The sequence below is a fragment of the Passer montanus genome, unplaced genomic scaffold (genome assembly GCF_014805655.1).
Source record: "Passer montanus isolate IOZ18808 unplaced genomic scaffold, ASM1480565v1 scaffold59, whole genome shotgun sequence".
Taxonomy (NCBI): domain Eukaryota; kingdom Metazoa; phylum Chordata; class Aves; order Passeriformes; family Passeridae; genus Passer; species Passer montanus.
The window spans coordinates 4,364,733-4,392,333 of record NW_024370926.1 but is presented as its reverse complement, the minus strand read 5'-3'; the positions used below and the strand labels follow the sequence as shown (position 1 = coordinate 4,392,333).

At 44.8% G+C, this 27,601-nt stretch overlaps 2 protein-coding genes across 2 annotated transcripts in view; one reads left to right on the top strand and one right to left on the bottom strand.

Moving 5' to 3' along the window:
- Positions 1–156: 156 nt before the first annotated feature.
- ACAA1 (acetyl-CoA acyltransferase 1) lies at positions 157–9,981 on the top strand. Its single transcript, XM_039726505.1, has 12 exons — positions 157–393; positions 1,203–1,296; positions 1,523–1,580; positions 2,399–2,478; positions 2,925–2,967; positions 4,454–4,552; positions 4,959–5,039; positions 6,675–6,865; positions 6,954–7,133; positions 7,893–7,948; positions 8,415–8,560; positions 8,866–9,981. The coding sequence occupies exons 1-12, from the start codon at positions 205–207 to the stop codon at positions 8,939–8,941; spliced, it is 1,293 nt and encodes a 430-aa protein (XP_039582439.1). The 5' UTR covers positions 157–204; the 3' UTR covers positions 8,942–9,981.
- Positions 9,849–27,601, bottom strand: part of DLEC1 (DLEC1 cilia and flagella associated protein) — a 32,982-nt gene continuing 15,229 nt past the window's right edge. Inside the window, exons 20-38 of the mRNA XM_039726506.1 lie at positions 26,802–26,941; positions 26,412–26,565; positions 25,229–25,339; positions 24,066–24,196; positions 23,546–23,731; positions 23,393–23,451; positions 22,093–22,244; positions 21,483–21,586; positions 20,717–20,787; positions 19,868–20,085; positions 18,748–18,882; positions 17,396–17,518; positions 16,326–16,420; positions 16,154–16,238; positions 15,424–15,633; positions 14,367–14,528; positions 13,287–13,440; positions 12,590–12,710; positions 9,849–10,957 (exon numbers count right to left, since the gene is read on the bottom strand). Of these exons, the coding sequence (XP_039582440.1) occupies positions 10,849–10,957; positions 12,590–12,710; positions 13,287–13,440; positions 14,367–14,528; positions 15,424–15,633; positions 16,154–16,238; positions 16,326–16,420; positions 17,396–17,518; positions 18,748–18,882; positions 19,868–20,085; positions 20,717–20,787; positions 21,483–21,586; positions 22,093–22,244; positions 23,393–23,451; positions 23,546–23,731; positions 24,066–24,196; positions 25,229–25,339; positions 26,412–26,565; positions 26,802–26,941 (2,520 nt within the window). The 3' untranslated portion in view covers positions 9,849–10,848. The remainder of the gene's footprint in view (positions 10,958–12,589; positions 12,711–13,286; positions 13,441–14,366; positions 14,529–15,423; positions 15,634–16,153; positions 16,239–16,325; positions 16,421–17,395; positions 17,519–18,747; positions 18,883–19,867; positions 20,086–20,716; positions 20,788–21,482; positions 21,587–22,092; positions 22,245–23,392; positions 23,452–23,545; positions 23,732–24,065; positions 24,197–25,228; positions 25,340–26,411; positions 26,566–26,801; positions 26,942–27,601) is intronic.

Below are 27,601 nucleotides of genomic sequence, written 5' to 3'. Positions count from 1 at the left end.
TTTCCCTTTTTTCCCCTTTTCCCCTCCTCTTTCCCTTTATTTCCCCTTTTTATTTTTTTGGTTTTTTGTTTCTCTCGGTCGGGGGCGGGGCCATGTAAATGAGATGGGCGTGGACATTCAAATGAGCAGGGCGTTTGCCCAGCTCTCCTATATGCAAATGAGGGGGCGGGGTCACGCCGAGGAGCGAGCCGCTGCGGTGACAAGATGGCGGCGGCGGCGCGGCGGGCGCAGCTGGTGCTGGGGCACTTGGCCGGGGCCGCGCCGGGCCCGGGGGCCGCCCCCAGGGCCGTGCCCTGCTCCGGGGGCCCCCCGCGGGCCAGCAGCCCCGACGATGTGGTGGTGGTGCACGGCCGCAGGACCGCCATCGGCCGCGCCCGCCGCGGCGGCTTCAAGGTACGGCCCGGGGGACCCTGCCCGCCGGGTCCCCGCAGGTGCTTGGCGTCCCCATAGGGAAAGGGGTCCCGCTTCTTCGCCTCCCCTCCCTGCAGGCCTGGTGCTGGACCCCTGCCTGGCCCCCAGACACCGCTGCTGTGCTCTGGAAGAGTAAATCCCAGCGCTGTGTGATGGTTTCAGTGCTGGGGGTGGCAGCGCCGTGGCATCCCCCGGAGGAGTCGGGCGTTGTGTCCCCAGCTCCCCGGGGAGCGATCTCAGCCCGCTGTCACCTGCCCTGCCACACGAGCAGCCGCCGTGTCCCTCACCTGCACAGCCTGGCACGGACCTGCCACCCTTCTGGAACCTGCTTCTCCCTGGGTGGCACCCACAGAGTCCTGGGAAAGAGCACGGTGCCAGGCGGACCCCAAAGGTTCCTTGTCATCCCTCCAAAGAGGTCTCCATGCTGGCGGTGCTCCCCACCAGCTGAGGGGCCACCCCTGCTTCTTTCACAAAACAAATGGAGAGGCTCCATTCGCTGGCTCTTGTCACATAAATCTGTAGTGGTGTGATTCTGAAGGCCCTTCAGAGCATGTTCCTATAAACCCAAGGAAGGTGAGAAAGCAGCCTGTGTGTTGCAGTGCCTGAAGGAAACCTGGGGTAAAAACATGCAGATAATTCTGCTGTGGTAGGAAAACAACAACCACAGTGAGCTGAGAAATGGAGTAAAGCTGCCTTAGCACCACTGGCCAGCCTCTGAAGAGGTCTGAGCTGAACTGGTGACAGGGCCCTTGCTGGTGTTCACTGGTGGTGCTGATCCCCTGTGCTTTCAGGATACAACACCTGATGAGCTGCTGGCTGCTGTGATGACAGCTGTCCTTCAGGATGTCAACCTCCGTCCTGAGGTGCTGGGAGACATCTGTGTGGGTGAGTGACAGCCTCTGCCTGGTGAAGCTCCTGGTGTGGGCAGTTCTGTGGGACAGGCTCCCTGTGTGGGATACTCACAACTCTCAGGGGGCTGGGTTAGTGTGTAGCATTTGGTATTCCTGCCTGTCCTGTTGGTGGTGGGGCTCTGATCTGGTGATGGGAACATCCCTTCAGTGCCTGTGAGGGGAGTGCAGCCAATTGACTGGAATTGTGTCTTTGCACTCAGGGAATGTGCTGCAGCCTGGAGCTGGTGCCTTGATTGCAAGAGTTGCACAGTTTCTAAGGTAAGCTCCCAGCCAGACTCAGGTTCCTCCTCTCCTCACTGAGCCATGGAGCAGCTCAGGGTCAGAGATTGCAGTGAGGCTCAAGCACTCCCAGGAATTACAGCAAATCACCTTCTGCCTAGAAACTGGACTTTGATTGAGCTCTGAGAGCGCTGATGGCACAGAGACAGGGAGGCAGCTGAAGCTGTTTGATCTGTTTGTGCTGCCTGAGTTGGGCTTCTGAGAGGGACATGGTGTTCTGTGGGCTCCCAGCTGTGCTCTCTGAGGCTGCACCTCTCTGCTGAGTCTGGTCCCCAAACCATGGATGGGCTCAGATTTTTCTGTTATTGCTCAGTGCAGGTCAGTGGCTTGTACTGAGCTGGATCCCAGATTCCAGATATTTCTGCTGGGTCCCAGATTCCAGATATTTCAGTCAGTGTCTGTTGCCATTGTTTGCTTCAATCACTGCACAACTACCACTTTAGAGGGGTGCAGGCACAGCCTGCCATAGCTTATGAATGTTGCAGAACTTTTCAAGTTTCTGGCCTGGGTCAGAGCTCAGGATCTCCACGGCAGGCTCTTGCTTACAGAGCACCTTCTGAAGACACATCCACGGGGAAACAGCACTTGGAACCACTTGCAAATGAAGTGAAGAAATTATCTTTGAACTTTGCTTTCCCTTGGTCCAGGACCAAATAGATCAAGAAGTGGATAAAGGGATGTGCCTGGAACTTGAGGGTTAAAGTTTAATCAGGTGGATTAATGCACTCCTTAGAGCTTTGGGTTGTTGTTGTTGGTTTGTATCACTGAGTCTTTGCCACCATTCCCTTGTTTTCCAGTGGCATTCCAGAGACAGTGCCATGCTCCAGTGTGAACAGGCAGTGCTCCTCCGGGCTGCAGGCCATTATCAACATAGCTGGTAGGTGTTGTGGGCACTGGCATCACAGTCAGTCCACCCAGAGCCTGTCCCATCCCAAGGGCTCAATGCTCCTCTCCTCCAGTCTCTCTGAGCAGTAAAACAGTGATAATGTCTTGTGCTGTAGGGAATTGGCAGTATGGTTAGCTAAATACTTTTATATCCTTGAGTGGCCGAGTTTATCCCTAGAGAAGTGACTTTTGGTTTTCTGGGGATAAATTCCACCATCACCTCCACATCAGGCAGCTTCCAGAAGGGTCCTTCCAGTTCTCTCTGGCCCCATGGTAGCCTTCAGCCCCATCAGCTCCTTGGCCTGGCTCTCTGGCAGGCAGGAGGGTGAGAAAATGCCCATTTGGCTCTTCTGGGTGCTCAGGTTTGGAAGCTGTAGCTGGGCTGGAAATGCTTTTGCTCCTGATGACAGTAAGAACATTTGTGCACTGCTGTTACAGGTGGCATCCGAAATGGATCGTATGACATTGGCTTGGCCTGTGGGTAAGGAAGTATTTTCATAGTGTTTGCTTAGGCTTCCTGAAGGTAACACTCTGTCCCTGTGCAATAGCCTGCCAAAAAAATCAGCTTTTTAGCTAGTCTGCAGTTAACTAGCCTCTTGAAAAACCAGCAGCTCTCTTGGATGAGGAAGTTAATATCCTATGTGTGCTAATGAGTGTTCTGCAGCCTTACAGGATCTGTTCTGTGCTGGACAGACGAGCTGTTCTGTGCTTCAGTCCTAACATCACAAGCAATGCTTATCTTTTGGAGGATTATGTAAACATTAGGTTGGTTTTGGGGAAATACTAGTGACCACATACACATTGACTTCAGAAGAAGGAGTGGAAAAAAAAATTATTCAGTAATCCTGAGGCCAAAATACTGGGTTTCTCTTTTTTATCACTTATTACTCTAATCTTTCATTAATTATTACTGCACACAGTAATGTCCACCAAGATGTTGTGCTTAAAGGGACTGATGGCCTTTGCACCCCTGGGTGTGCCAGACACTGGGTTTTGCTCTGGGAAGCTGTCTGGCCTCTGACCTGCAGAAGACATACAATCCATAAGTTACAAATAGCTTTTGGGAGCTGGGTTTATCCCAAGTCTTACTTTTCCAGAGTGGAGAAACCCTGGATTCAAGCATAAAAGACAGTAGCTGGGGTTTCACTTACTAAAAACCCAGTCCTGTGCCTTCTTTCAGGAGCAGATGCAGCTGAAGTCAATTATGGAGTGTCCCATCTTAGAGCTGGTTTAAATTGCTGATAGCACTTAATACAAGCTGCCTTACTTTCTGCTTGTCTTTCATTTTCCAGGAGTAGTTTCTTTGTTATTTATTCTTCATAAAGGTATTTGTGAGGTGCAGAGTAGAATCCAAACCCTCTTCCCACTGTAGGCTTCAAAATCTAGATTGACCTTACAAAAGCTCACGAGTCTTAACTGATGGCTTTGTATTTCTGCAGTAAATTTGAGTATCTTCAATGTGTTAATTCATCTGTGGGTCAAAGATTGCACCCTGTGGGATCCATGTCTGAAATTCTTTGTATTGTGAAACACAAATGGTGCAATTCACTGAAATCTCTTTGCCATGGTTTGCTCAATACTTCTTTTTCTACTGCCAACCTGTTCTTAAGATCTGATTTTTTATGTATTTTTATGTCTGTTGGCAGTCTCACTGAAAACTCCAGCCCTTGTGCCTCATTATGTTTAAGGACAAGTGTGCCAGAATCATAGGAATTCCTTCCTAGCTGTGGAAACACAAGAAATTAACTGCTGACATTGGTATCCTGTTCTAGTGAAGCAAGAACCAATTGAGTCTCACAATCTGTTTTCATTTCATGATAATTCTTAAATTGATGATTGAAGAGATTCTGCCTCAGCCAGTTCCTAATTAGCAGCTGTGTTTCTGTGGGATAATGGGAAAGCATGTTGTCAGGATACTGAGTTTTGATCAGTTTTAATGGAGCAATTCAAATTTTTCTTGTGTTTAGAGTGGAAACAATGTCCCTCAGAAGTGCAAATAACCCTGGTGATATCAGTTCCAACATGATGGATAACCCCAAAGCTCGAGACTGCCTTATTCCTATGGGGTAAGTGTTTCCCCCTCCCACAGTTTAGGGGTTTTATAGATGCTCTGTCTCCCCAGTGACCACAGTTACAAATCAGCCTGAATGTGGTGAGCTTGGAGCTGTGTGTGTTGGCATCCTTGGCTGTGGTGGAAGATTAATGACATGAAATGGGGGGAAATCATTAACTCTGATCAGAGATTTTCTTGTCTTAAGATCAATGGGTTGTTGAGCAAGGAGAACAGATTTGAACCTTGTTCTGGTCCTAGATTTGATTCAGGATTAGCTTCTGCCAGCAATTCTAAGTTGAGAAGGCAGCAGTTGGTTTTTAAACTAAAGCCATTGCTTATACCTCGTGTGATCTTAGTAGAAGCCAGTGCAGCTCCATTAGATGTGTTCTTGGAATAACTCTTTGATGTTTTTTCCCCAGAATAACCTCAGAAAATGTGGCAGAGAAGTTTGGAGTTTCCCGGAAGAAGCAAGATGCCTTTGCCTTGGCTTCCCAACAAAAGTAAATGCTGGTTTTGTTAGTCTTTTGGGGTTTTTTAACCTTTTAGTTAAGAAATAAGAACAGCTAGAAAACACACTGCTACTTCCTGGTGAAGTGCAGCCTTTGTGTTGCCTTCCAGTCCTTAATAGTGAGCAAGGAATCCTGAGAGGGTCCAGCTGAAATTCAGTGCCTGTGCAGGGTTGTGTGTGATGGTGGAACTGCAGTCCAGAGCTGTGCTGGGATTGTGGGACTGATCTCACACAAATATCACTGGGCACACAGACCCTGAGCAGTGAGTGCCCTGCTTGTTCCAGCATCCAAAGGTCCCTGCCCGTGGCAGTGGGGGTGGAGCTGGATGAATCTTTAGGGTTCCTTCCAACCCAAACCTTGCTGTGTTTCTGTGACAGAACCTCAGGGAGGTTTCTGGAACGAGTGTCTGGTGAGGTATTTTCATAGTGGCTGTGGCTCAGAATCACTGGAACCTGAACGTGGGAGCAGCAGCAGGAGGAGCCTTTCCCATGAGGGAATAGTTGAGTGTGGCTGTTGGTAGAGAACTGCTGAGCTTGTAAGAAGAGTGGCTTGTCCTCACTGCAGGTGTTTGGCTGTGAGTGAGTCCACTCCTACCTCTGATAACCTTCCTCTGGGTTAAATCACTGCCAAAATCAACTGACCCTGGAATCCGTGGGGCTGTGCTGCCAGAGCAGTAGCAGGTGATAGGGTAAAGTTCCTGCCAGCAAAGAGTTAAATTTGCTTTCAGAGCTCTGTTTAAGCATCAGCCTGGTCCAATTATTTATCTAACACAGGAAGCCACTGCACAGGGTAGTTAACCTTTAAATTCCAGCCCTGCTGCTCAGGGAACTTGGCATGCCAGCCTTTCTCACTGCCATGGAGCTGATAACCAAAAGGGTATGTGAATGTGATCCTCATGCTCACATGAGGCAAAGGGTGACTTTCTGGCCTTGGTCTCAGGATATCTGTGGGGTTACTGACCTGTTCTTCAGCACTTTGCTCCAATTCTCACTGACCTGGGAGCATTGAATGTTTTCATTTTTTATGAGTAAAAGTGCAAAGTGATGAAGGAGTAAAACAAGCTTTTAGTCTCCAATTTGTATTCTCTGTGAAGGGTTTACCTCTGGAAGGTAAATCTAAATAAGCTCTGCTTTGAAAGGTTTAAATTACCTTGCTGATAGGAAAGATTAAATATATGTGGCTTGAGTTAATTCTGGTTTAGTTAATTGTATTCTGTCTGGTCATGACAGTTGTTGACTGCTGCTAGTTCAAGGGTTCATTTATCAAAATCACAACTGTGATGTGGCTGTACCCCTGAAAAAAATAAAACTTCATGTTGGGGGCTGGGGTGGTCAGTCAGGCACAGAGGTGTTGATGGGAACAGAATGGGGATATTGCTCTGAAATGAGTGATCTTGTGACTCACATTTGGGGACAATGCCCATAATGTTGATGTAGAGGTAAAACGTTTGTCTTTCCATGAATGAAAGTAAAAATGTGCCTGTTGTCTTGACCACCACTTGGCGATGATGGACCAAATCCCTCCTTAGTTCATTCTCTGTCTAACTGCTTTCCTTCACTTTAGTTCTCCTGCATTTCACCTCCAAAATATCTTAACAAACTTTCATATTTTTTTTTTTTTTACCAGAGCAGCAAAAGCTCAGCAGATGGGACTGTTTAAAACAGAGATTGTTCCAGTCAAGACCACTGTGGCAGATAATGAGGGCAACAAAAAAACAATCACTGTGCACGAAGACGAAGGGATCAGGCCCTCCACAACACTGGAAGGCTTGGCAAAGCTGAAACCTGCCTTCAAAGAGGATGGAAGCACTACAGCAGGTCAGCTGAGCTGTTACATTTGCACTGTTCTTGTGGTTTACCTGCCTTTACCAGAACAAAAAGCATGTTAATAGGTCTCTTCCAACAGGGAATGCCAGCCAGGTCAGCGATGGAGCAGCTGCTGTTCTCCTGGCAAAACGCTCCAAGGCAGCACAGCTGGGACTGCCAGTGCTGGGGGTGCTGAGGTCCTTTGCTGTGGTGGGGGTCCCACCTGATGTGATGGGCATAGGGCCGGCCTATGCCATCCCTGTTGCTGTGGAAAAGGCAGGTAAGAACCATTTGACATTCAGGCAAAGCAGATCAGACTCCTCAGAATGAGATTTAAGGTTATATTATTCAAGCTTGTGCAGCTGTTGGCCCCAGTGAACAGTGAAGATAAATCTGAAACCTTAAAAGAGGTCCTGCCTCAGATTGTTGCAATGCTTTTGCCTTGTACTGGTGTGTAAATTATAATTCACTCACCTTTGAGAAGCTCAGGAGCAAATCTCTGCACAGACTCAACAAGAGTTGACATGTGGCAAGTGATTCAGTGTTCACTTAGTGCTGTTTTCTCTTTATCATGGCCAGTGTGTAGGGGGTGATTTTGTGTTTGGTTTTTGATGGATTTTTCTCTTTACAATTTTGTCATCTTATTAGGTTTTTACCACACTTACTGGGTTAAACAGCTTTTGTAGCTATGAGCTGATTTAGCCTGGCCTGGCTACAGTCCCATGCCCACCTGTAGCTTTATCTTCCACTCTCCAAACACCCTTCAATCCTTAATCCCTCTGCAGAGAAATCACACTTAATCTGAGGAAATTTGGCAGATTCAGTGACACAATACCATAAACTGTGGTGTTTTGCAGTCTTTAGACATTGCTGTACATAAACTTGTTCAAGTGTAGACACCCCACATGGAGCTGAAGTTTCTCTTTCTTAGATGGAGTAGAACTGGAATTCGTAGAGGGAGGCTGTCAGGCAATTACTCTTTGATATAGTCATGAGGCAAAAATATCTCCTTTTAACTCCTGACTTTTCTGGCCCATAGGTCTGACTCTGAATGACATTGATATATATGAAATTAATGAAGCCTTTGCAAGCCAGGTGAGTGAGCATCATGTTTGTGTTGCTGCATTGCTTGGCAACTGAGCGTATTTCAGCTCGGTCTCCAGGTTAAGATTTTTAACTTGTTCCACATATTACGTCTTCAGCCAAATGTTAATAACATGTGCAGACTATTTTCTTTTTCCTTCAAATAAAAATGAACAGGACATTGCTTATACAGCTTAATATTAGAAAATAAAAAGTCCACTAAGAAAGAATTGGCTATTGTGCTCTCATACCAACTTGCAACATCTGTTTCACCAGGGCTGTGATTTATTGTCAGGTTGTCTGAATGTGTGTGGGCTCAGTTTGAGATGAAGTGGACAGTTTTAGCTCACTTCTCTGCCTTGGATCAGTTCCACTCCTGTCCCCTGAGAACGATGGAGTCAGGCCTCTGACCTGGAGGAGGAGAGCTGAGAACTAAGACAAGAGCATCTCCATGAAATGGTTCCCTGTGTCTTTGCAGGCTGTGTACTGTGTTGAAAAGCTGGGCATTCCCATGGAGAAGGTGAACCCCCTGGGAGGAGCCATAGCACTGGGACACCCCCTGGGCTGTACCGGTGCTCGGCAGGTCGTCACTTTGCTCAATGAACTGAAGCGCCGAGGGAAGAGGTGAGTGCTGAGCATCAGCACTGGCCTCACACCTGCTGCCTGTGCAGCTCCCACAGGCTCAGGGGTCACCAGTTGGGTTAAGTTTCCTTCATCCCTTGGATGAGGTAACTGTCCCTTTGGGTTAAGCTTTCTCCATCCCATGGATGGCTTTGAACCTGCATTAGCCGGTGCTCTCCTAGCGAAACAGGAGAGCAGCAGAATTTATTGTATTCTTTATTTGTTGTATTCTTTATTTTTATTTTTTCTCCTAAATGATATAAACCTGAGCTGCCTTTTTCCTTAATTGCACATGTTCTTTGTTTCAGAGCATATGGAGTCGTGTCCATGTGCATTGGAACTGGCATGGGCGCCGCAGCCGTGTTCGAGTACCCGGGGAAGTGAAGTGAGCTCCAGTGCTGACACAACAACACCACAGCTCCCTCTCTGCCTTCCCTAGGCATAGCAAGTGATTGCCACTGAAATCAAGTGGGTTCTGGGATTTGTTACTAGATCTACAAATTTTAGGCAGAAATTGTGAAGTAGAATTAACGGTGCAGTTCTGCGAAGAAGGTGAGGAAATGCAAAACTGGCACATGGCTTCCTGACATAACAAATTAGCTCAGCTGAAATTCAACTACAGCCCCTGGTGTGGTGATTATGAATTAACATTTTTAATTTAATTGATCTCTTTACTCTGTGAATATTACCAGAGGGAAATAGTTCATGGGACAGTATTTTTGTATGACAAATTGGCAAAGAGAGTCACTCAAAATGAAGACATCAGTCCACCTGGAAAGACTTTTCCAGCATTTCCTTAAAAGGATTCACCATTTTGTAAGAAGTTTAAAAGAGCTTGTTTTGAAGCAAAGACTTGACATCCTTGCCTTTACGCCTGTGTCTGTCCTAGCCCAATCTGAAGTTGTTTGTGTCTTAAATTGTCCCTGCACTGGAGGATGGGCTGCAGCTCGCTGCTGGTGGAGCTGCTCTGAAGCCTCTTTCCAGAGGGGGAAAGTGGAAGGACTGGAACATAATTTCCACAGGAAATGCCTGCATGGAAAGGTTCTCTTGAATTGCTAGAAGCCAGGATTTGGATGTGGCCATTCCTTCTTCTACATGTCTGAGTGTCAGTTTGTGTGACTCCAAAGACAATCTTGTGCTTAATCATATTTACTTACCTAACACAAAGCAAATTGCAGCATTACATTTACTGCAAGCACTACCTGAATATCAGTGACAGCTCAGTCCTTCAGTGCTAATACAAGCATGTTCTGTCTTGTGTCTTTTGTCATCCCTTATTTCTTCTCTTGTCTGAACAGGAAGATCACTGAAACTCAGCTTGAAAAAGAAATTTACTCATTGCTGCTTTGAATTTGTAACAAACTGAAGTACTTTGTCCTGACTTTTGTTTTTGCACTTAATAATACAATTGGGTTCTTGCAATACATTTGTTTCCTTTTTATGATGATTTTTAGTTGAAGGTCATGATGAGTTAGAGCTCTTGTTATTTTCACAATCCCATGCTGTAGCCTGTCTCACCCAGCAATCTAAGGCCCTGTTTTAGAGCCAAAAAATTGAATTATTTAGAGGGGATAATGAGCCATTTACAAAAGCCTTTTATTTAATGGAAGTGGAAAATTTAACAGATTCAGAATTGGGAATTCCAGTGACCTTTAGCTGAAATAATACTAAAATAGTTTAAAGAGAAGTGAGAGTAAATGGGAACCATGTGGGGGGAAAGAATGAAAGGGAAGAAGGGCTCCTCCCTCTGTTGCTGAAGGGGATGTTCTCAAGGCCCAAGCATGATGAAACACACAGGTTGGTAATTTTCCAAGGAGACCAAGGAAAGTTCTCTCTTCCCCTTTTCATGTAAGGCACTGAGAAAACAGCCTGGGAAATGCTGGCCTATTCACCAATTCTTGTTTTATTATGTGTCAATGTCCATTTTAATGTCAAACAAATAAATGAGGCAAAACAAAAGTTACTTTAAGGTATAAATAGTCTTTAGCTGTGATTCAAGGCATGTTGGGCTCTGCAGAGGGCTTTGGCCTGACTTACACAGGTGCTTTGCAATATAAAACCTTGTTCTGAGCCTAAAGCTAAGCTTACCACAGCAATAAAAGTAACAGTACAGAGTGTGATTACGACTGGTTAAGGTACCATGAGAATTTCTTTCCTCATAACCTAAATTTTCATTCTGCTGAAGTTCCAGTCCCCACTAAAAACAACAGAAGTGGATGAAAATACAGGCTCAGCTGCTGGCACATCTGCATCTAACCTGTTACCTTGACATTTGTCCCACATTGTCCTGCTTAATGCACCTTCTCACGGTGCACTCCTCGCCCTGTGAGGTGCAGCTTGCAAGGCTTCTCTTCCAGCATTCCAGAAATGGTCACAATAGCTTCATAGTCAGTGTTGCTCCTAAAATGCACAGCAGAAAGTTGAGTTGCAGCTACGTGTAGTCCTGTGTTTAGGGATGAGATGAAAAGGGGAGAATGGTGTCTAAGAATGCTCCAAGGCACAAGCACAGGTCACTGATGTTAGTGCCAAGTCCACAGGGCTGTGTTCCACCGATGTGCAAGATGTGGTGTTTGAAAAGGATGTTCAGGTCTGTGCCTGAAGACACTGGATTCATGTTTGAAAGAATGAGAATATCATCCTACTTGTGAAATTCTGGTTCAGGTGAATAAATGAAATGAAGCTCTGCTGGGAGCAGGACACCTGCACTGCCTTGATGTGAAAGCTCCTCACTTTGACAAAGTTTGAAGGGAAAGGTTTCTGTCACTCCCCTGAGACAAGGGGCAGTCAGTGGAGCCCAAATTGTAAATTAACATCAAAAAGGTTGCAACAACTCTAGTTTTGCACCAAGTTGAAGAGCATTATTTGCCCAAGGCTAATGCCACTCAGTGCTCCTGAGACTGCTCCTGTGAAGGATTTCTCTGTGTCCAAGTGCCAGCTGTTGTAAGGGCCTGAGGCAAAAGCCTGTTCTGCCAATCTTTGTTTTTTCCTTCTCACAAAACAATTCCTCTGCAGAAAGACCATGGATTTGGGGAGGTGAATTATTAAAATCACTTCACACCTTGCATATAATTATCTCCTACTGCCACATTGATCCCACACTGCTGTGTTGGGAATTCTTCCTATGGAGCCTGACAGATAAGCTGGTTGCTATGCAGCAACATCTTTGCTTTCTGGTATTTCCAGGCATTTTCAGCCATGCTGATTAGTGCATTTGTCAGACAAAAATAAGTGCTTCAGGCATATTCAGCAGAATTCCAGAAAAATTTAGGCATTCAGGAGCCTGGGGAGGCTTCTGGACCACCGTGCTCCTGTAAGTAGGGACAGTTTAGTGCAGCTGCTCAAGGCTCCATCCCACTGAAGTATCAGTGACTCCAGTGATGGAAATCACTGGATTGTGTTCCAAGGAGATGGGAGTTATGGCAATAACTCACCTACAGTTTGCCTGAAATTTCCCTGTCAGCAGTTTTCAGAGCTCACTGAAATCACTAGGACAGACTTATTTTAACTTGCTGCCACCATGTGATAACCTCCAAAAATACTTTGTAATGGAATTTTTTTTTTTTTACATTACCTGTATTTCCCTAATCAGAGCAAAGAAATTAAAAGTCTTTGCATCATCACAGAATCATGGGATATTGTGGGTTGGAAGACACAGCAAACCTCATCTTGTTCCAAGCCCCTGCCCTGGCAGGAAGACCTTCCACTAGAACAGGTTGCTCAAAGCCTCATCCAGCCTGGCCTTAAACAATTCCAGAGATGGGGCATCCACAGCTTCTCTGGGCACCCTGTGCCAGGGCCTCACCACCCTCACAGTGCAAAAGTTCTTTCTAATCTAACTCTGCCCTCTGGCCATGTGAAGCCATTCCCCCTTTCCCATCAGTCCAGGCCTTTGTCCCAAGTCCCTCTCCAGCTCTCATGGAGCCCCTTTAGGCACTGGAAGGAGCTCTGAGGCTCTTCAGAGCTTTCTCTTCTCCAGGCTGAACAACCCCAGCTCTCTGTGAACAGCACAATTTCAGTCCTGTTTAACTGTACCTTGCAGCAAAGCTGATCTGCAGAATCTCTCTGGTAGGTGCCTCCCCTTCACGTGCCTCCAAAATGCCTTTAGTTGGGAAGATGGAAAATACTTGCATGGCCTTAGGGCTTTTCTGTTCATCTGCAGTGGAAGGGGCAAATGTCAAACAAAGCCATACAACACCCTCTGTGTAAGTGTATACTGCAAGTAGCACTCATGGCAATGCATCTCTTTGCTGAGCAATTAATCCATCATGTCTCACACTGTCAGAGTTTCTGTGCATGTGCCCAGACTGTTCTCATCTTCTAATCAAGGGCAGTGATCAGTGGTCTCCACATTGAAATAATAAGGCCCTGATCTTCTTTCCTCTAGAGCCCATCTATTATTAACAGCATTAGGCTCATGCTCAAACTGAACCTATGAGGAGCTGCTGCTTCTTGTTGCCCCTCAGGACTAATTTATAAATGAGCAGAGCATGTCCAAGAGGGCTGAGACTCAGTCTTTTGGTTAGATGTGGAGTAACTGCTGAAATCAGTAGTGGTACAACAATATCAAAAACAGGAGGGGAAAGATAGGAGGGGAAAAGCCCACATAAGTGAGAACAAAAGCAGACCATGTTTGCACCTAGGATCATCACATATTGCATCTATATTGAGTGAGTGCATGCAGTCTTAGTGAAACTCTGCAACAAGGAAATCAATTGCAAAACCAGAATACCCAGCAAAGCAGTCCAGTAGCTTCTGCAGCCACTCCTGTTATACAGGAAGACATGTTCTGTCTTGGTCTGTGCAACAAAGCAGGTCTGGAAATCAACCCTGTCACAGGAGAGCTCCAGGACTGGAACAGTGAGGTAGGCAGTCACTGGGACCAGCTGCAAAACAGGGGAAAGGGAAAAGACAACAAAACCCACCTCAGTTTTATAGAGCTTTAGTAATTCCTGCTCTAGCTGGATCATTCTTAACCCCAACCAATGAATCAAGAGTTTTTGTTGTGTTCTTTCACAATGGAGTCAATTCCCATTCTACAGCCTTGAGTGAATTAAGTTGTTGCTTGTGTGTTACTTTTTTTGGGACAGGTTTTCAAAGCAGACACTGGTCTTAATGAAGTAATACAGAGTGAACAGTCTCATTTGTTTTTAGGGTTTTCTGTGAAGCTGCAGACATTACAGCATCTCCTGGTCCCTCAGGACTGTATATGGCCCACTATGAATCATTCAGTTTGTTCAGATTGCCCAAGATTATGATTCACTTGAGTGTGTCTTAGGTATGGTGCTCAGTCTTACACAGGTCATGCCTCAGAAATACCTGAAACAAAATAGAAGTGCCTGCAGTGTACTGGGTGCTGGAGGCTGGGAAGGGGGTTATAGGTTTCTGACTGGAAGGGGGTTATAGGTTTCTGACACACACGTGGGCTTTGACCACACTGCAGGAGCTCAACAGACTCAGGAGCCTTTCCAGAAGCCCTTGGTTGCTGCAGGAGGCATTGCCTGGTGACTGAGGCATGGCTTGTTCCCTGAGACAGCCCTGACTCCTGTCTCAGAGTCATCCTGAGACTGGGTGTGTGGCCCTTTGAGTGTCACCCAGTGTCTGCCATGCAGAGTGGGGGTACCAGCACCAGGGTGTGACCCCAACCTGCACAGCCCACCTGGGAATCACCTGCAGTCTCAGCAGAGAGCAACCCCACAGCCATTTACTCCAGAGTTGCCTGTAATTCAAGGCTGAGCAAATCTTAATCCAAGTCAGAGATGCTGCTGAAACAGCCCTTTCCCAGGGCCCAGAGACCCTGTCCTGACCTCACCTGGGTAGTGTAATTACTGTGCTCAATGACCAGATTTTGATTAAACTTCAGCTTTCTCTCTCCACTCTCCAGCTGCAGCACTTGGCATCCAGGAAGCAGCTGGGTCTCTGGCAAATGCTGATACCTGAGCAGCTCCAGATTTGTGTGGAATGACACTTTCACCTGTGGGAAGAGGAATTCTGATGACCATCACATAAGAGGACAACTGTGTGCAGGAAATCCTAAATACACAAAGGCCCAGGCACACATTTTCCCACTGGAACCCAAAGGTGTCATGCCAGCAGCCAAACTCCCACTGGAACGAAGCAATACAATTAAAGAAAAAAACACAGCTATTTCCTATGAATCCAGTACACAGAGATGGAGTGGAAAGGTGAACAGCTGATCTCTGAACCACAGGGGAGAAACAGTCTCTAGCAAGCCAAAAGTTTTGAGTTCCTGAGGGTACAAATATCACATTCCCAAAGCTGTCTTAGACATCTAAATCCTCTTTCTTCCCCCACATGCAGAATTGAGATGTGTCTCCATGTCAAAATGAACACAGCAAAACGTGAAGCATGCTTCAAAAATGCAACAGTTACTCATTCTTTGCAGGTTACCTAATTCTCTACTCTGGGACCTCATTTCCTTTAATGTAATTTGTACACCCAAAACCAATCCAATTTTCCTCTCCTTGCACTGCCTGCATCTAATTTAAGGAAATGAGGGAAGACTGCAGTCCTTGGAAATCTTTCAATTTGTCCAACATATATATGGCTACTGATTTAAGTGAGCTCCAAACTCACAGGGGTTTCTGCAGGAATTTGCAGCAGGTCAGAATTGATGGGAAAAGCACATCAGGAACAGAAAAAGATGATCTGCAGAAAAAAATAATAAATCTGTACCTGCAATGAGCAGGCAAAATGGCAGTAATTAGCATTTGCTAATACAGCACCACTCCCCCGAAACTGGGAGATTTCTATGCCAGTTTTGTTTTCCTGTGGTTCTTCTGGGCCACACTAACACACCAATTACAAAACTCTCTAATCTGGCACAGGATCATTCTTTTTGAGCCTACCAGCATGTTTTGCTGTGGATAAAGTACATGTTGTAGTTGCTGTTTCCTTTCCTCCTTCTTGCTCTGGGATGTTTCAGTGTTCTTTTTGGGATCTGTGCTGGAGAGGCTGAAGGGCATAGAGGGTGTAGACAGAAAGAGCCTGAAGTACAGCCGAACCTTGGTACAATTAATGAGTTTCAAACTCTGAGTAATTACTGCATCTTTCAAAACCTGGGGGAGAAATGATTCAGAACTGGTCAGTTTTAACTCCCTGGAGAGGTCTGTGTTGTTCTGTCTGGTCATGGAGCACCAGCAGGGATCTGAAGGATTTTAGCCCAAAGCAACCCAGTATTTTCTACCTGTGTTGCTCAACATTTCTTAAGTGAAAAACCAAAATAAAAGTAACATCATAAAGTCTAAGTTTTCAAATGCCAAGGGTCACATAACTAAAGTGATTCATTTTGCTTTTGGACCTTTATGTCCTGAAAATCAGAACTTATTTTTCTACTTACAAACTCCCCTACAATTAAAGAAAAATTTGAATAAAACAGGCACTGTGTGAGCTCAGCTTTTCTTATTCCTGGCTAATAAGTACGTGTAGCGCTTTCTTTTTGTTCCCTATCTTGGTATGTGCAATACAGAAAATGAGGCTACTGGTGATTAGGATGCATTTTCACAACCATGTGTTACACAGCTCTGAATTCTCCCAGCAGCACAGCAACACAAATATATCAGTATGTGAAATACTCACTCCAAAAAAAGGCTTAGCAGGTAGGAGATCACTCGCCACCGAATAAAACACCATTCCTCTGTCGTGATCCATCTCCACTTCCAACCTGAGTGTAAAGAACCAGGGCTGGTCACAGCCCTGTGCCAGGCTGGCCCATTCCATGAGGGTGGCAGCTGTGAGCTGGGAGACTTACAGGGGATGCCTCAGGACAGCCTCCATGTGCACTCGTAAGGGGGGAGCTCCGTAGCCGTGACTGCGCCGCACCTTGCTGGGCACCCTCCTTGCAAGCTGACAACAGCAAGGGAACAGAAATCGTGTGGGAAATGGTACCACTAAACCTGAAATGCTGCTTTGAGCCCCAGAGGCTGTCAGCCAAAATAGGATTCTGCTTGGCAATGTAGTGTTTGTAAGACAGGATGGAACAGCACAGGCCAAGCAGCAGCTGGACTCTGAATGGCTCTGGGTGATACAGATGCAGGGCAGGTTTAGATCAGATGCTGGGAAGAAATTCTTCACTCTGAGGGTGGTGAGGTCCTGGAACAGGTTCCCCACAGTGGATGCCCCATCTCTGGAAACATTCAAGACCAGGCTGGATGGAGTGTGGAACAACTTCTTCTGGTTAAAGATCAAATAGCTCCACCCCCCATGGCAGTGGGGTGGAGCTATTTGATCCTCTCCAACTCATATTATTCCAGGACACTATTATTCTACATTTCTTTCTTCAGGAATAAGGCTTATTAGGGTTGTTTTTATTGAACATTCTATTAGCATTCATTCAGGTTACCTTGCACCTTTGCAACAATTAATGTCAGGGAATTGCTGAGCCATTCATAAAACATTGTTCAAGCCTCACATCAGCAGTTGTTGAAGAGGAAGTTTCCCAGAGGAGAGATATGTTGTCCAAATTCACACAGGAAGGTGGATGCAGAGCCAGGAACAGGACTCAGCACTCCTGAGTCTCACTTCCATTGTTAACTGCTGTTATCAATAAAACCTGATGTTGTGATAGCATTTCAAACCCCTGGGCTTTTGTCTGGGGTCTGCTGCCCCAGACAATGCAAGAAGATGGTGACATTCTCAGCCCAGAATGCTTCCAAGCCCAAAGAGAAATGCAACAGATGAACAACCCTGGTTAAGGAAGGATGTACAGGAGAGCAGGAACAGGACTGTTTACACAGACTGGCCAGGTAACAGCAGCCTGTACATAAATTACAGGAAGGGAAATTATATTCCCCTTTGGCCTTGCTGTGACAGTCAGTTTACCTTGTCGTCCAGGCTCATGAAGCCCAGCAACAACCCGTCACAGCACAGCTCAGCCTCGGTGTCCGGGAGGACGAGCGGGGTGAAGGAGATGTAAACGTCGCTGCTGCCACCTCCTGGAACCACCTGCGGCCGGGACAGAGCGTTCGGTGCACGGACCCGCCGGGGATTGCACAAGAACCTCGGCACTCAGCTGCCAAAACTGAGTTGCACAAGCAGCACGCAATCCCCTGGGCACGGGCTTGCACGAAAATGCCAACATGTGACAGCAAAACTGACAATTACTTCAACTGCAAGTATCACTGTGGCCACTATTTAGCATCAACAGAGCTTAAGCACGGTCACAGACCAACTGCCTAAGTACACAAACACATCTGTTTGTTTTTAAAAATACCCAATTCTGCCCACTCTTACTCCCTGGCTACCTCAGGTGATTACTCCACAACTTACACATATAGGAAATATTTTTTGAAGAGTTACAAGTGTGAACTATGAGTATTTTACAGTTCAGTTTAGTCTTGGCTATTTTTTAATTTTACATGACAGCAGGGAATGCAATCACATGCACTAGCCAGCTGCAGTGGATTTTCTGGGATTTACAGGTTGACTGGATTCTGCTTTCTTTAGGTGAATTGTGCAGGTTAAATCCTGATACTGCTGCTGGCTACACCCCAAAAAAGCTGCCTCCACAGTGAGGCACTTGTTTGTCTGACCTTTCTCAGCCTCAGCCACCTCAGAGCTGACTGCAGCTTCATTTCTGCCATCATTTCTTTTATGTAATCTTTAGCTCATTTTAACTTGTAACTGAAAACCTTTGGTAAAAAAAAATATTTAAAAATAAAATTGAGATACTGATGTTTTGGGCAACCCTGTCACTCACAGCTAGATCTTTCCAGGACTGTCTTTACTTTATGATATTCCTAAGGGATTGTGACACTGTATTTGCACAGCTCACTTGTGAAGCACTGTGGGTTACAATGGTTTATCCACAAATCTACAGATTTCCCCTTTCCAGGAGCCTGATTTCAAGCTCTGCATGTTTCCACAGCTTCAGCCTGGATGGCTCCCACATTTCACCACGCCAGCCCAAGTGAGAAGACCAGAGATGCCACTCTGGAGTACAACTAACACTTAAGTCCAGTCATCAGGTCACTGCTCAGGTATAGATAGGACACTTTCTGTTGACCTTGCAAACTCCTCTCATGATCATCTCCAAACCCTTCCAGCCTGGTGTTTCACTCTTTAATAGAGTCTACCTCAAACCAAACTCAAAGCTACCTCTTCTCCTTCCTCTGTCTCCTCTGCCCTGCAGAAAATGTGCTAAATCTAAGCCCAAAGAAAATGTAAAAGCTTACAATCTGCCTTGGAGCAATGGAGTAGGGGCTGTCTGCAGGCACCCCCTCATGAGGTCGGATAAGTACAGAGATAATTTTCTCTTCTGCAGACTTTTGACTGCTGATTTCCATCTCTTTGCTGTCAGAACCTGGAGGCTGGAACCAGAGACACAGGGGTGGGGAATGGTTAAAACTGTTACACTGCAAGGCAGGAATGTGAGTGATGTGCACAGGGAACTGGTCAGGAAGCATGGCCAGCTCCAGTTTCTTTCTGGCACAAGGGCTGGACACGTGGATGTGTCCTGCACATCAATTTTTTCATCCACAGAGTAGCTCTGCTGAAATTGCTCCTGAATTCCTTGGAAAATGTGCATGCTTGGAGCCAGTTCTACCTAGAGAAGCAGCCAGTCATGACACCTCTGGCCCATTAGACAAACCAGCACTCTGGGGCAGTACTGCTCCCTTTGTGCAGAAGAAAGGTTAGAGCTGTGTTCAGAACTGTGCATGCTGAGCTGAAGCAGAGAAAATGTGATTTTAGTATCTTTTGTGTGAAGCTTTTGCTAGACCAATATACAATATCCTGGGAGATACCTTCTCCCTGTCACTCCAAGCCCCTCAAACACTAAATTGCCACATTATAATCAAACCTCATGTGTAATAGATGTTACCATATTCTAACAGAACCAATCTAATTTTAGCACTGGGATAAATATCATTTCATATCATTAGCTTCAATTTGAAATTTGCAGGGTAGGTTCTGCTCCCTGACTACAGCACACGTTGACACCAGAAAGCACCCACGAGAAAAGCAGAGCCAAATTAAGCAGTTTTAGTTATTTTAATTCTTTCATGTAATAATGAGAGTAGTTTGTCAGTGACAGTATTGAAACAGTATTTCTTTAGCTTTTTAAATACTTTTAAGGAGAGCTAATTGCTTATAGCTCACTCTGGAAACAGACTGCTGATCTCCACAGCCACCTACCCACATATTGTGTGTTTGACTGGGAGAGGAGCTGACATTTCTTTTAACAATCCAGCTCTTAGTTACAAGTTCTATCTCCTGTTATTGTTTTCAACCCTTCATGCCAAAAAACCCATCATGTATCTCAGCAGCAGTATAAGAAACATCCTAAGAGCTGACCTCATCTGTGGTTTCCAAAGCTGGATAAATGCTCCCACAGGGAATGGCAGCTGGATCCAGCTTTAACACGACCTCTGACTTTGAGGTGCTACCACTTGATGCAGCCTCATTTCCAGCCATGTCCACAGGAGGAAAAGGGTCTCCAAAGAGCACCAAGAGGTCCACCAGCTTTTCATCATCTGGCTCTTGGTTGTAAACTTCCAAGTCCAGGCGGATGTCTGAATGGGAAAGGAAAAAGGACAATTACTTCTAGCCAGAGAAGGCTCATGGTGTAGTTGGTACCAGAATATCAAGTAACAAATTTGTGTCTGGCAACTGGTTTTGTATTAAATGTATCTCTTAGGTTTCCCATGTTTGCTGTAAATTAAAATTATTTACGAGCTTGCTGTAGTTTGGCCACTTTCTACGTCCTAAACTATAAACAAAATACTCTCATTTATTTTGATTAAGCAAATGGATTTAGTGAAATGTTTTAAAAGAAAAAGGTGATTGACTTTGCTCTGAAAAGCTTTCACTCAAGAGCTAAAAAGGCTAAACAGAAGAGCCAGATGATGCCAGTAAAAAGCAGGTAGCACATCTGATTGACCAGGCTTAGTGTTGTAAGAAATTCATAAAAACACAATGGAAAAGCCTAAATTCCCACCACTTCAATGAGGAAAAACTACATCAAGATGGGATGTGCAATTGCATTGTGGCAACACAATGAGTCACTCTGTTTTTTTACTAAAATCATCTTCATTAGGAAACAAGTATGCCTGTCAATTAACAGGTTAATGGGTCCTTCTACTTTTATTTCTAAAAGGAACACAATGAAAGCATCAGTGTTTGCTGTACAAAAGCCATCCTTACCAAAGGGACTGGGATTGTTGAGCTGGACCCTCCGACGCACAGGGGACCCTCCTGAGACTTGAGTGCCAAACCTGGACAGGGAACCTTGCTGTCAGTGCATGCAGAGAACAGAAGTGTCTGAAATCACTGAAGAGTTGTTTAAAAGTGGAAACCAAGCTGGCTGCACTGGAGTGGCTCTCAGGTAAGGCATGGCCTACACTGTGAAGCACAATATTGGTTTATTTTATCTGTCTCTTTTCTTTTTTCCCCATTTTTTTTTCAGTTGTCTCAGACAGTTCAGAATAACCACATGCAGTGATGGGGTTCCCCAAAAACCAACCCTTACCCCTCATCCCAAGATGCAGATGCCATTTGCTGTATGAGAGAGTTTAAACCTTCCCCTGCCCCTACTGACCTCAGGGCTGCATTTCTCCTGGTCCAGGTAAAGGGCCAGGGAGAAATGAGCTGTGGGTGATGAGAATTGCCACCATGTGCCAGTTGCCATCTCCACAGAGCCAAATGAGGCTGCACTGGGTGAAATTCTACAACTGCAAGCCCAGAACAGAGGCTTCAGAGGCTGAAGTCTGCCAGCAGTCTTGTAGTGCAGATTATTTTCTAATTGTGTTGGCAGAGAAAAATGTATTGATGTTCTAGAAGCAGATACTGTGCTTTGACTGTCAGCTTGCTGACCTTCTCATTATATCACAAGATGGAACAGGTGTGTATGCTGACTGCAGTCCATTGGTATTTCATTCTCTGATTTGTCTGACAGTATTTTGCACTATACCTGATAATAGGTGGCTCTGGTTTTGGTCCTGTCACCTGCAGGAAGATTGGACAGCCTTTCACAGTCATTTGCATAGGAATTAATTTAGGTTGTAAGTCTCCCACCTATTAAAATGAATTTTTGCTATTAGAATCAAGATAACACCTTAGTTCTCTGTGTTATAAGATTATGTTTTGCAAACTGATTGGATTTTCAAATATTTTTGACTAGTTTCCTTTGACAGCCTCTAATTCATATGCTAACAACAACTCTTCTCAGCAGGAGAATGCAATACCTCATGCATTTATCAGCTTTCCTGCAGCTTTTCTACACAACACAATCTATGGTATTGGTAGAGCAGAGCAGTGCACTGGCCAGCTCCCAAACAGATGTTATAAATCAAAACTACTCCAGTCACTTTCAAGGCACATGAAAACCTCCCAGAGAATAAACATGTCCCCCTAAAACCAAACAATTGTTCCTTACATGTCATTGGAAGAAGTGGTATATAGCAAGATTCATTCTGAATTTTTACAGAAGGCTTAAAAAACTGAAGTATTTCTAACAGAAAGGCATCTGGGAAATACAATTGGTGTAAAGTCTGCCATGGTAAAAGCCAAACTCCACCTACCTTACAGACAAGGTTATCCTGGTACTCTCCCCACATGTTGTTGTAAGCTGCTATTTCTATGGTGAGCTGCTGGAAAGCTTCCAGAGTTCCTGTGGAAGGCTGGATGCGGAAAGCTGCTCCCTTCCCCTGAGACAGCAACGCTGCTTCAAATTCTGAAGGAGCAGAGCAAAGAAGCATTTCATCAATTTTGAGGAAATGGAACAAAGTTAGTCTTTCAAAGAACACATAGGACCATGATTTTAGTTGCCTTTAATCAGCTTAACCTCACTCACTTAGAAACCTTGGGATCATTTACTCAGCTCACATTTATACCACTTCACCCAAGTTCCCTTCTGCAGTGGGTCTTACTCTGTTTTTTAGAGTTAGTGCTTGCCCAGAATATTTTACAGCAGGACAACCCTTCCAACAACCTGATCCAAGACTCTTTGGGACATGCAAGGCACTAACTGGTTACCTGAAAAAAGGTGAAAAAAATAGGCTGGGATTTGTGTTGACTGTTTCTTGTTCCACTAGCAGCTGCCTGTTTACCTCTCTGTGCTCTTCCATGCAAAGAATTAATTACAAAGAGCAAAGCCTTTCCACATTCTGAGTCACCTAGGCCTGCATGGAATCTGTCAGAACAGCATTTTTCTAATCTTAAGCACTAATTCAACAGCTGAAAAGCTCTGTCTGTGGAACAGATACCAAACTCTATGGCAAGGTACCAATATGTGCAAGTTTTATTTTGGATACAGAAAACACATCCACACTTCACAGCTTTTTGCTCCCATTTCCTCCCTCCCTCAGTCTCATGTGGCTGTAAATATTATCATTTTTCAGTACAACACATCAGAAATGACAGATGGGCTGTGCTGCAGCTTTCCAGAGTGGGGAGGGTATGGTAAAGGGTTTGAGGGAGAAAGGCTTGCTGCACTGGGACTGGAAAACTGTGTAGGAGAGAAGGAGCCAAACTTCCTGCATGGCATCCATCCTGTGTGCTGGGAGTGTTCTGGGAGTGAACTGGCACCAGAATCACCAACTTTGCTTCATACTGTTGTTTGCAAGAAACAGATGAAGAAGAGAGAGAAAGAAAGGGAGGAGAAAGGAGAAAAAAGCAGAAGAGGAAGAGAGAGATTGACCTAATGCTTATACAAGGTGGACTTTCAAACTCAGGAATGAAGAGATACATTAAGTAATTTAACAGTTTAGACTTCACCAGATACTCCAACCATGAGAAGATGTGCCTGACTGACACATTTAGCGCTGAATACAGCATTCAGCTGGCTTTCACTTTCTTTCCACTGAAGAGATATTTTCATACCTGACTTTACTTTTCTGGCTGCATGCTCTGTGACAGGCCCCCTTCTTTTCACCAGGTAGCTTGGAGAGCATGAAAAAAAAAATTAATCTGATTTCAGGTTTAAACCAGACCTAAATTAGTATTTGAGTCATTATGCAGAACAACAAGACTCACGGGCAGGCTCCTTGTTCTGGAGGCACCAAACAGGCACTAAAATACTCAGCTTCCAGTGTGAATGGAACACTGATTGCAGTGAGATTTGTTACAATCAGCTGATGCTTTACAACATCTTTGAGTGCAACTTCAGACCCAAAGTCCAAAAGAAGCTCACGTGGGCTTTGTGGCATTTGTCCTTCATCACTGCCAGAAAAAATAACAATAGTATTTAGACATGGGTCTTATTTTCTTGTCATTTCAGGAGATTTAAAGATGTGCAACTTGCAATGTGGTTGCACAGTGTAAAAGGACCATGCAGTCTATGATTTTTCCATCAGCATTTTCTGCTCTTCATTTTTTCATTTCAACCCATATAAGGATTTCTTTGGGGTCAAATTTTTATCCTGTATAACATGTCAGTCTACCAAATTAAAGACATATTTACTTATATGAAAAAAATATAAAGATGAGTATGTTCAAAAATACAGTCATCATTCTATGTATCAGAAAAATGAAATAAAAATCAGTCAGATATTACCTGTCAACTCCACTGCCAGAAGGTACTGAGTAGGTGACATGCAGTCCCTTGACTTCTCCTGAAATGCTCAGGAAGAGGGGTTCAGCCATGTCTTCTATGCTACAGGAAAGTGTGAGGTCTTTCAGCTCACCCTGAAAAGCAAAGAATCAAGTTTCCCTGTGAATGAAGCATATATCACAGAGGAAAGGCAGACTCTTCAGGATATTTATTTTTAAAAGCGTGTAAACTTCCCTGCATGAAACCCAGAACAATAGATTTGTGAGAAGTTTTACTGAATTTTTTTTAGTGCATTTTCTGCAGCCTCAGAGCTGCTTAGAAGGCAGTCCTGAGGTAAAAATTTGTGGCTGTTTCTCAGCTTTGTACCTGCAGCTGTCTGTGAGCCTAAAACTGCTCCATTATTGATTTCTGACATAATTCCTATGCTCCAGATATTGAATCATAGAATCATTTGGGTTGGAAAAGACTTCTGAGATAATTGAGTCCACACATTATCCAGCACTGCCAAGGGCACCATTAAACCATGTTCCCAAGTGCCACAGATAAATAATTTTAAATACTAACTCTGATAGTGCTGAATACCTACTTTTAAGCAAATAAATGAAACCCAAGTATCCAGTGACTGGGAACTAAGACACCATATCTATAGGAAGATCCTGTATTTAGGTGCTTTAGCTCAGCTGTTTGAAGGCCCTTGTAAAGTCTTTTCCTGAATTTCTGCTCCTGTATTTTGCAGACTCTCAGTCCCATCAGTCCCTTTTAAGTTTTCAAATATCAAAATGGTATGAGCCTAACTGCATTCAGAAAACCAAATATACACTGTATATACCACTCTGCTCCATATCAATCCAGATAATCTAAAGTGAGCATCTGTGTGCTCCAAGAAGAGTGATAAGCATGAAGAGCAATTGTACAGGACTTCAAGAAAGGAAGAAAACAGGAAGAGCTGTGATATAAAGAGGCAGGGCAGAAATTGCACACCATGTTCACTTCTTTAATTCTTGCCTTCAACTGTGGTACCTCTAAAGCAAAGCCATTTCAGAGATATTGTATGGGAAAAGAGCACGTGGTTTTGTACACATAATTCCTTAATTTTGCCAGATGGAAGTGAGATGAAAAAGCCAGTGTTGCTGTTTTTATAAAAATGCATCAGTTTGTAAACTTACCACAGTGTTGGATGACAGCTCTATGCAGAATTCCTTCTCTTCATTTGGGCCTAAGGTGCCACTGGCAGGGGACACCACGATGGAGCAGGAAGCTGCCTGGCTTCCAATGGGCTGCCAAACAGAAAGGACACTCAGCTCATGCTGATTGCCTCACACTGTCTCTTCTAAAAACACCAAGCTGTTCTCAGGATTAGGACACTTTCAGGAAGCAACACATCCAGTTTGTCAAGACTGGCTTTACAATTCCCCATGCCTACATTCACTCCAAGTAACTTCAGGTGCCCAGCTGAGGCTGCTGGGCCACTGTCATCCCTCTCACACCCTCAAGCCTTTCCAGGGTGGAGCCAATCTATCTGATATCAGAGCAGGATCCAGATGTGCCCCACCTCTCTCCACTACAGAGGTGGGGGAGACACAATCCTGGTGTTGGCACCTTCCCTAAGAGACCAGCATGGAATGTACCCAGGGCTTCCACTCACTTGTTCACACATCAACATCACACATCAGGAAAAATGCTCTACATATTCCTCCCAGACTCCAGATGCTCCAGAGCGTTTTCCTGTAGGTCCTATACCATGCAGATGCTCTGTTAGGATCCCTTGGGCACCTGAGGACATCTGAAGTGGCACTGAGTGCTTTTATGTAGGCAATTGAGCTGAACCCTGGATGTCAGATGTGATGGATGCCACATCTGAATGACCAAGGCACTGACAAATTTCCATTGACTGAAAAGAGAGTTCAGACCACAGCTTAAATACTGATATTAAGTTTGGGCTCCTACTCTGTAAGCTGAATCCCAGCCAGAATGTGAAATTTAAACAGAATTCAGACACAATCCAAAAGCACCATAATTTCTTTATTTTACTAAATTAAGTGCAAACCCTAAACTGCCATGGTACTGTGTTTAACACTCTGGTGGCTTTACATCCTATGACTCCTCACATCTGCTCATCCATTTTCCCACGGATCCACAGACAATAAGAACATAATGACATCAACTTGTAATTAATCTTTTAATAAAGGTTGGTCTAAAGCTGAACTTCTGCTCCCAAGCCAGTAAAACAGTAATGAACACTCAAAAGATGCATCAGAAAAGCTTTTAAGAATAGTCATTATTTGTATTCCTACAGAAATTGCAATTTCCATCCCTGCTGTATTCCTCACCCATTAGAAGAGCATTTACCTTTCCCCATAAGTATTTTGCTGGCAGCAGTGTCTGGTTAAAAAGTTTACTGGTTGCTTTGACAGGAACTCCAGTATAAATTTCACTGAATACTAGATGACTAGATATCAGGCATGCTTGGGGGGTCTGAACTTCAACAAAAACAGGAAGATGACTGGAAATAAACACACAGATGGTCTATTGTTATTGTTAATGAAACGTGCTAGACATAAAACAGCATGCTGGGAAGAATGATGCTTATGTTTATTTAGCAATATTAGATAGTTCATTGATAGGTTACATAACCCCACTGTGAGTTCATATTTTTGTTGTAGGAGAGAAAACTACCTGAAGTGAAAACCAGATGTGAACCTCAGGAAAAACAAAACAAATGCTGCTTTTCCTCCTTACCTTCCTTCTCCATTTTCTACCTCCAGTTCCAGCACTGTCTGGAGACGCTGGCAGTGCAGTGCTGTGAAGTGAACTGAAACTGTGCACAGACCCAAAGGAGGAATTTCCCCAGATGATGGCTGGATGGTGAAGGTGGATACCTGAGAGAGAACAGAAATTTTTTTGACATGTGCAAAGCAAGGGTAAAATGTTGAAGCCACACAATTAGGGCTAATTAGGGCTTCCAAGTGTCTAATTTTTCCTCAGATATGTCCTTTCTCTCTGCCCCTCGAGTTCCACCTGGGTTGATGTCAGGAAGCACAGTGCCGGCTTTGTGAAAGCCTGGCTACACCAGGAGGCAGGGCTTTGCTTCAATCAGAGCCAAGGGCACAGCAGGGTCAGCTGTGCATGGACTGACAGGGAATGTGAAGGAGAAGCAATCAGCCTCAGCAGCAGGAAGGTGCCACGAGTGGGAAAGTTCTTGGACAGAAGGGTGAGGAAGGAGGGTTGGGAGAGTGGACACAGGAAGAGCATCAGCGAGGAGTGGGGGCTCAGATTCTTGTCCAAGACACTGGTGTGGGTGTGTGGGAGGAATGTTCAGCAGTCTCAGCTCTACTAAAGCCTTGAACTCTTAGTTATAGCAGCAGCAGCTGAAATAACTTCAGGAAATACTCTGTGTCTCTTTGAATCAGGCTGGCAGGGATTTGTAATAAAGGCAAATAGAGAAAAATTGTAAAGAAGTATTCAATCTCAAAAGAACTCATGCACTTATGAAACTGTGCAGGACTAGTTTCATAAGAAGTCACTTCAAAATAAGAAGT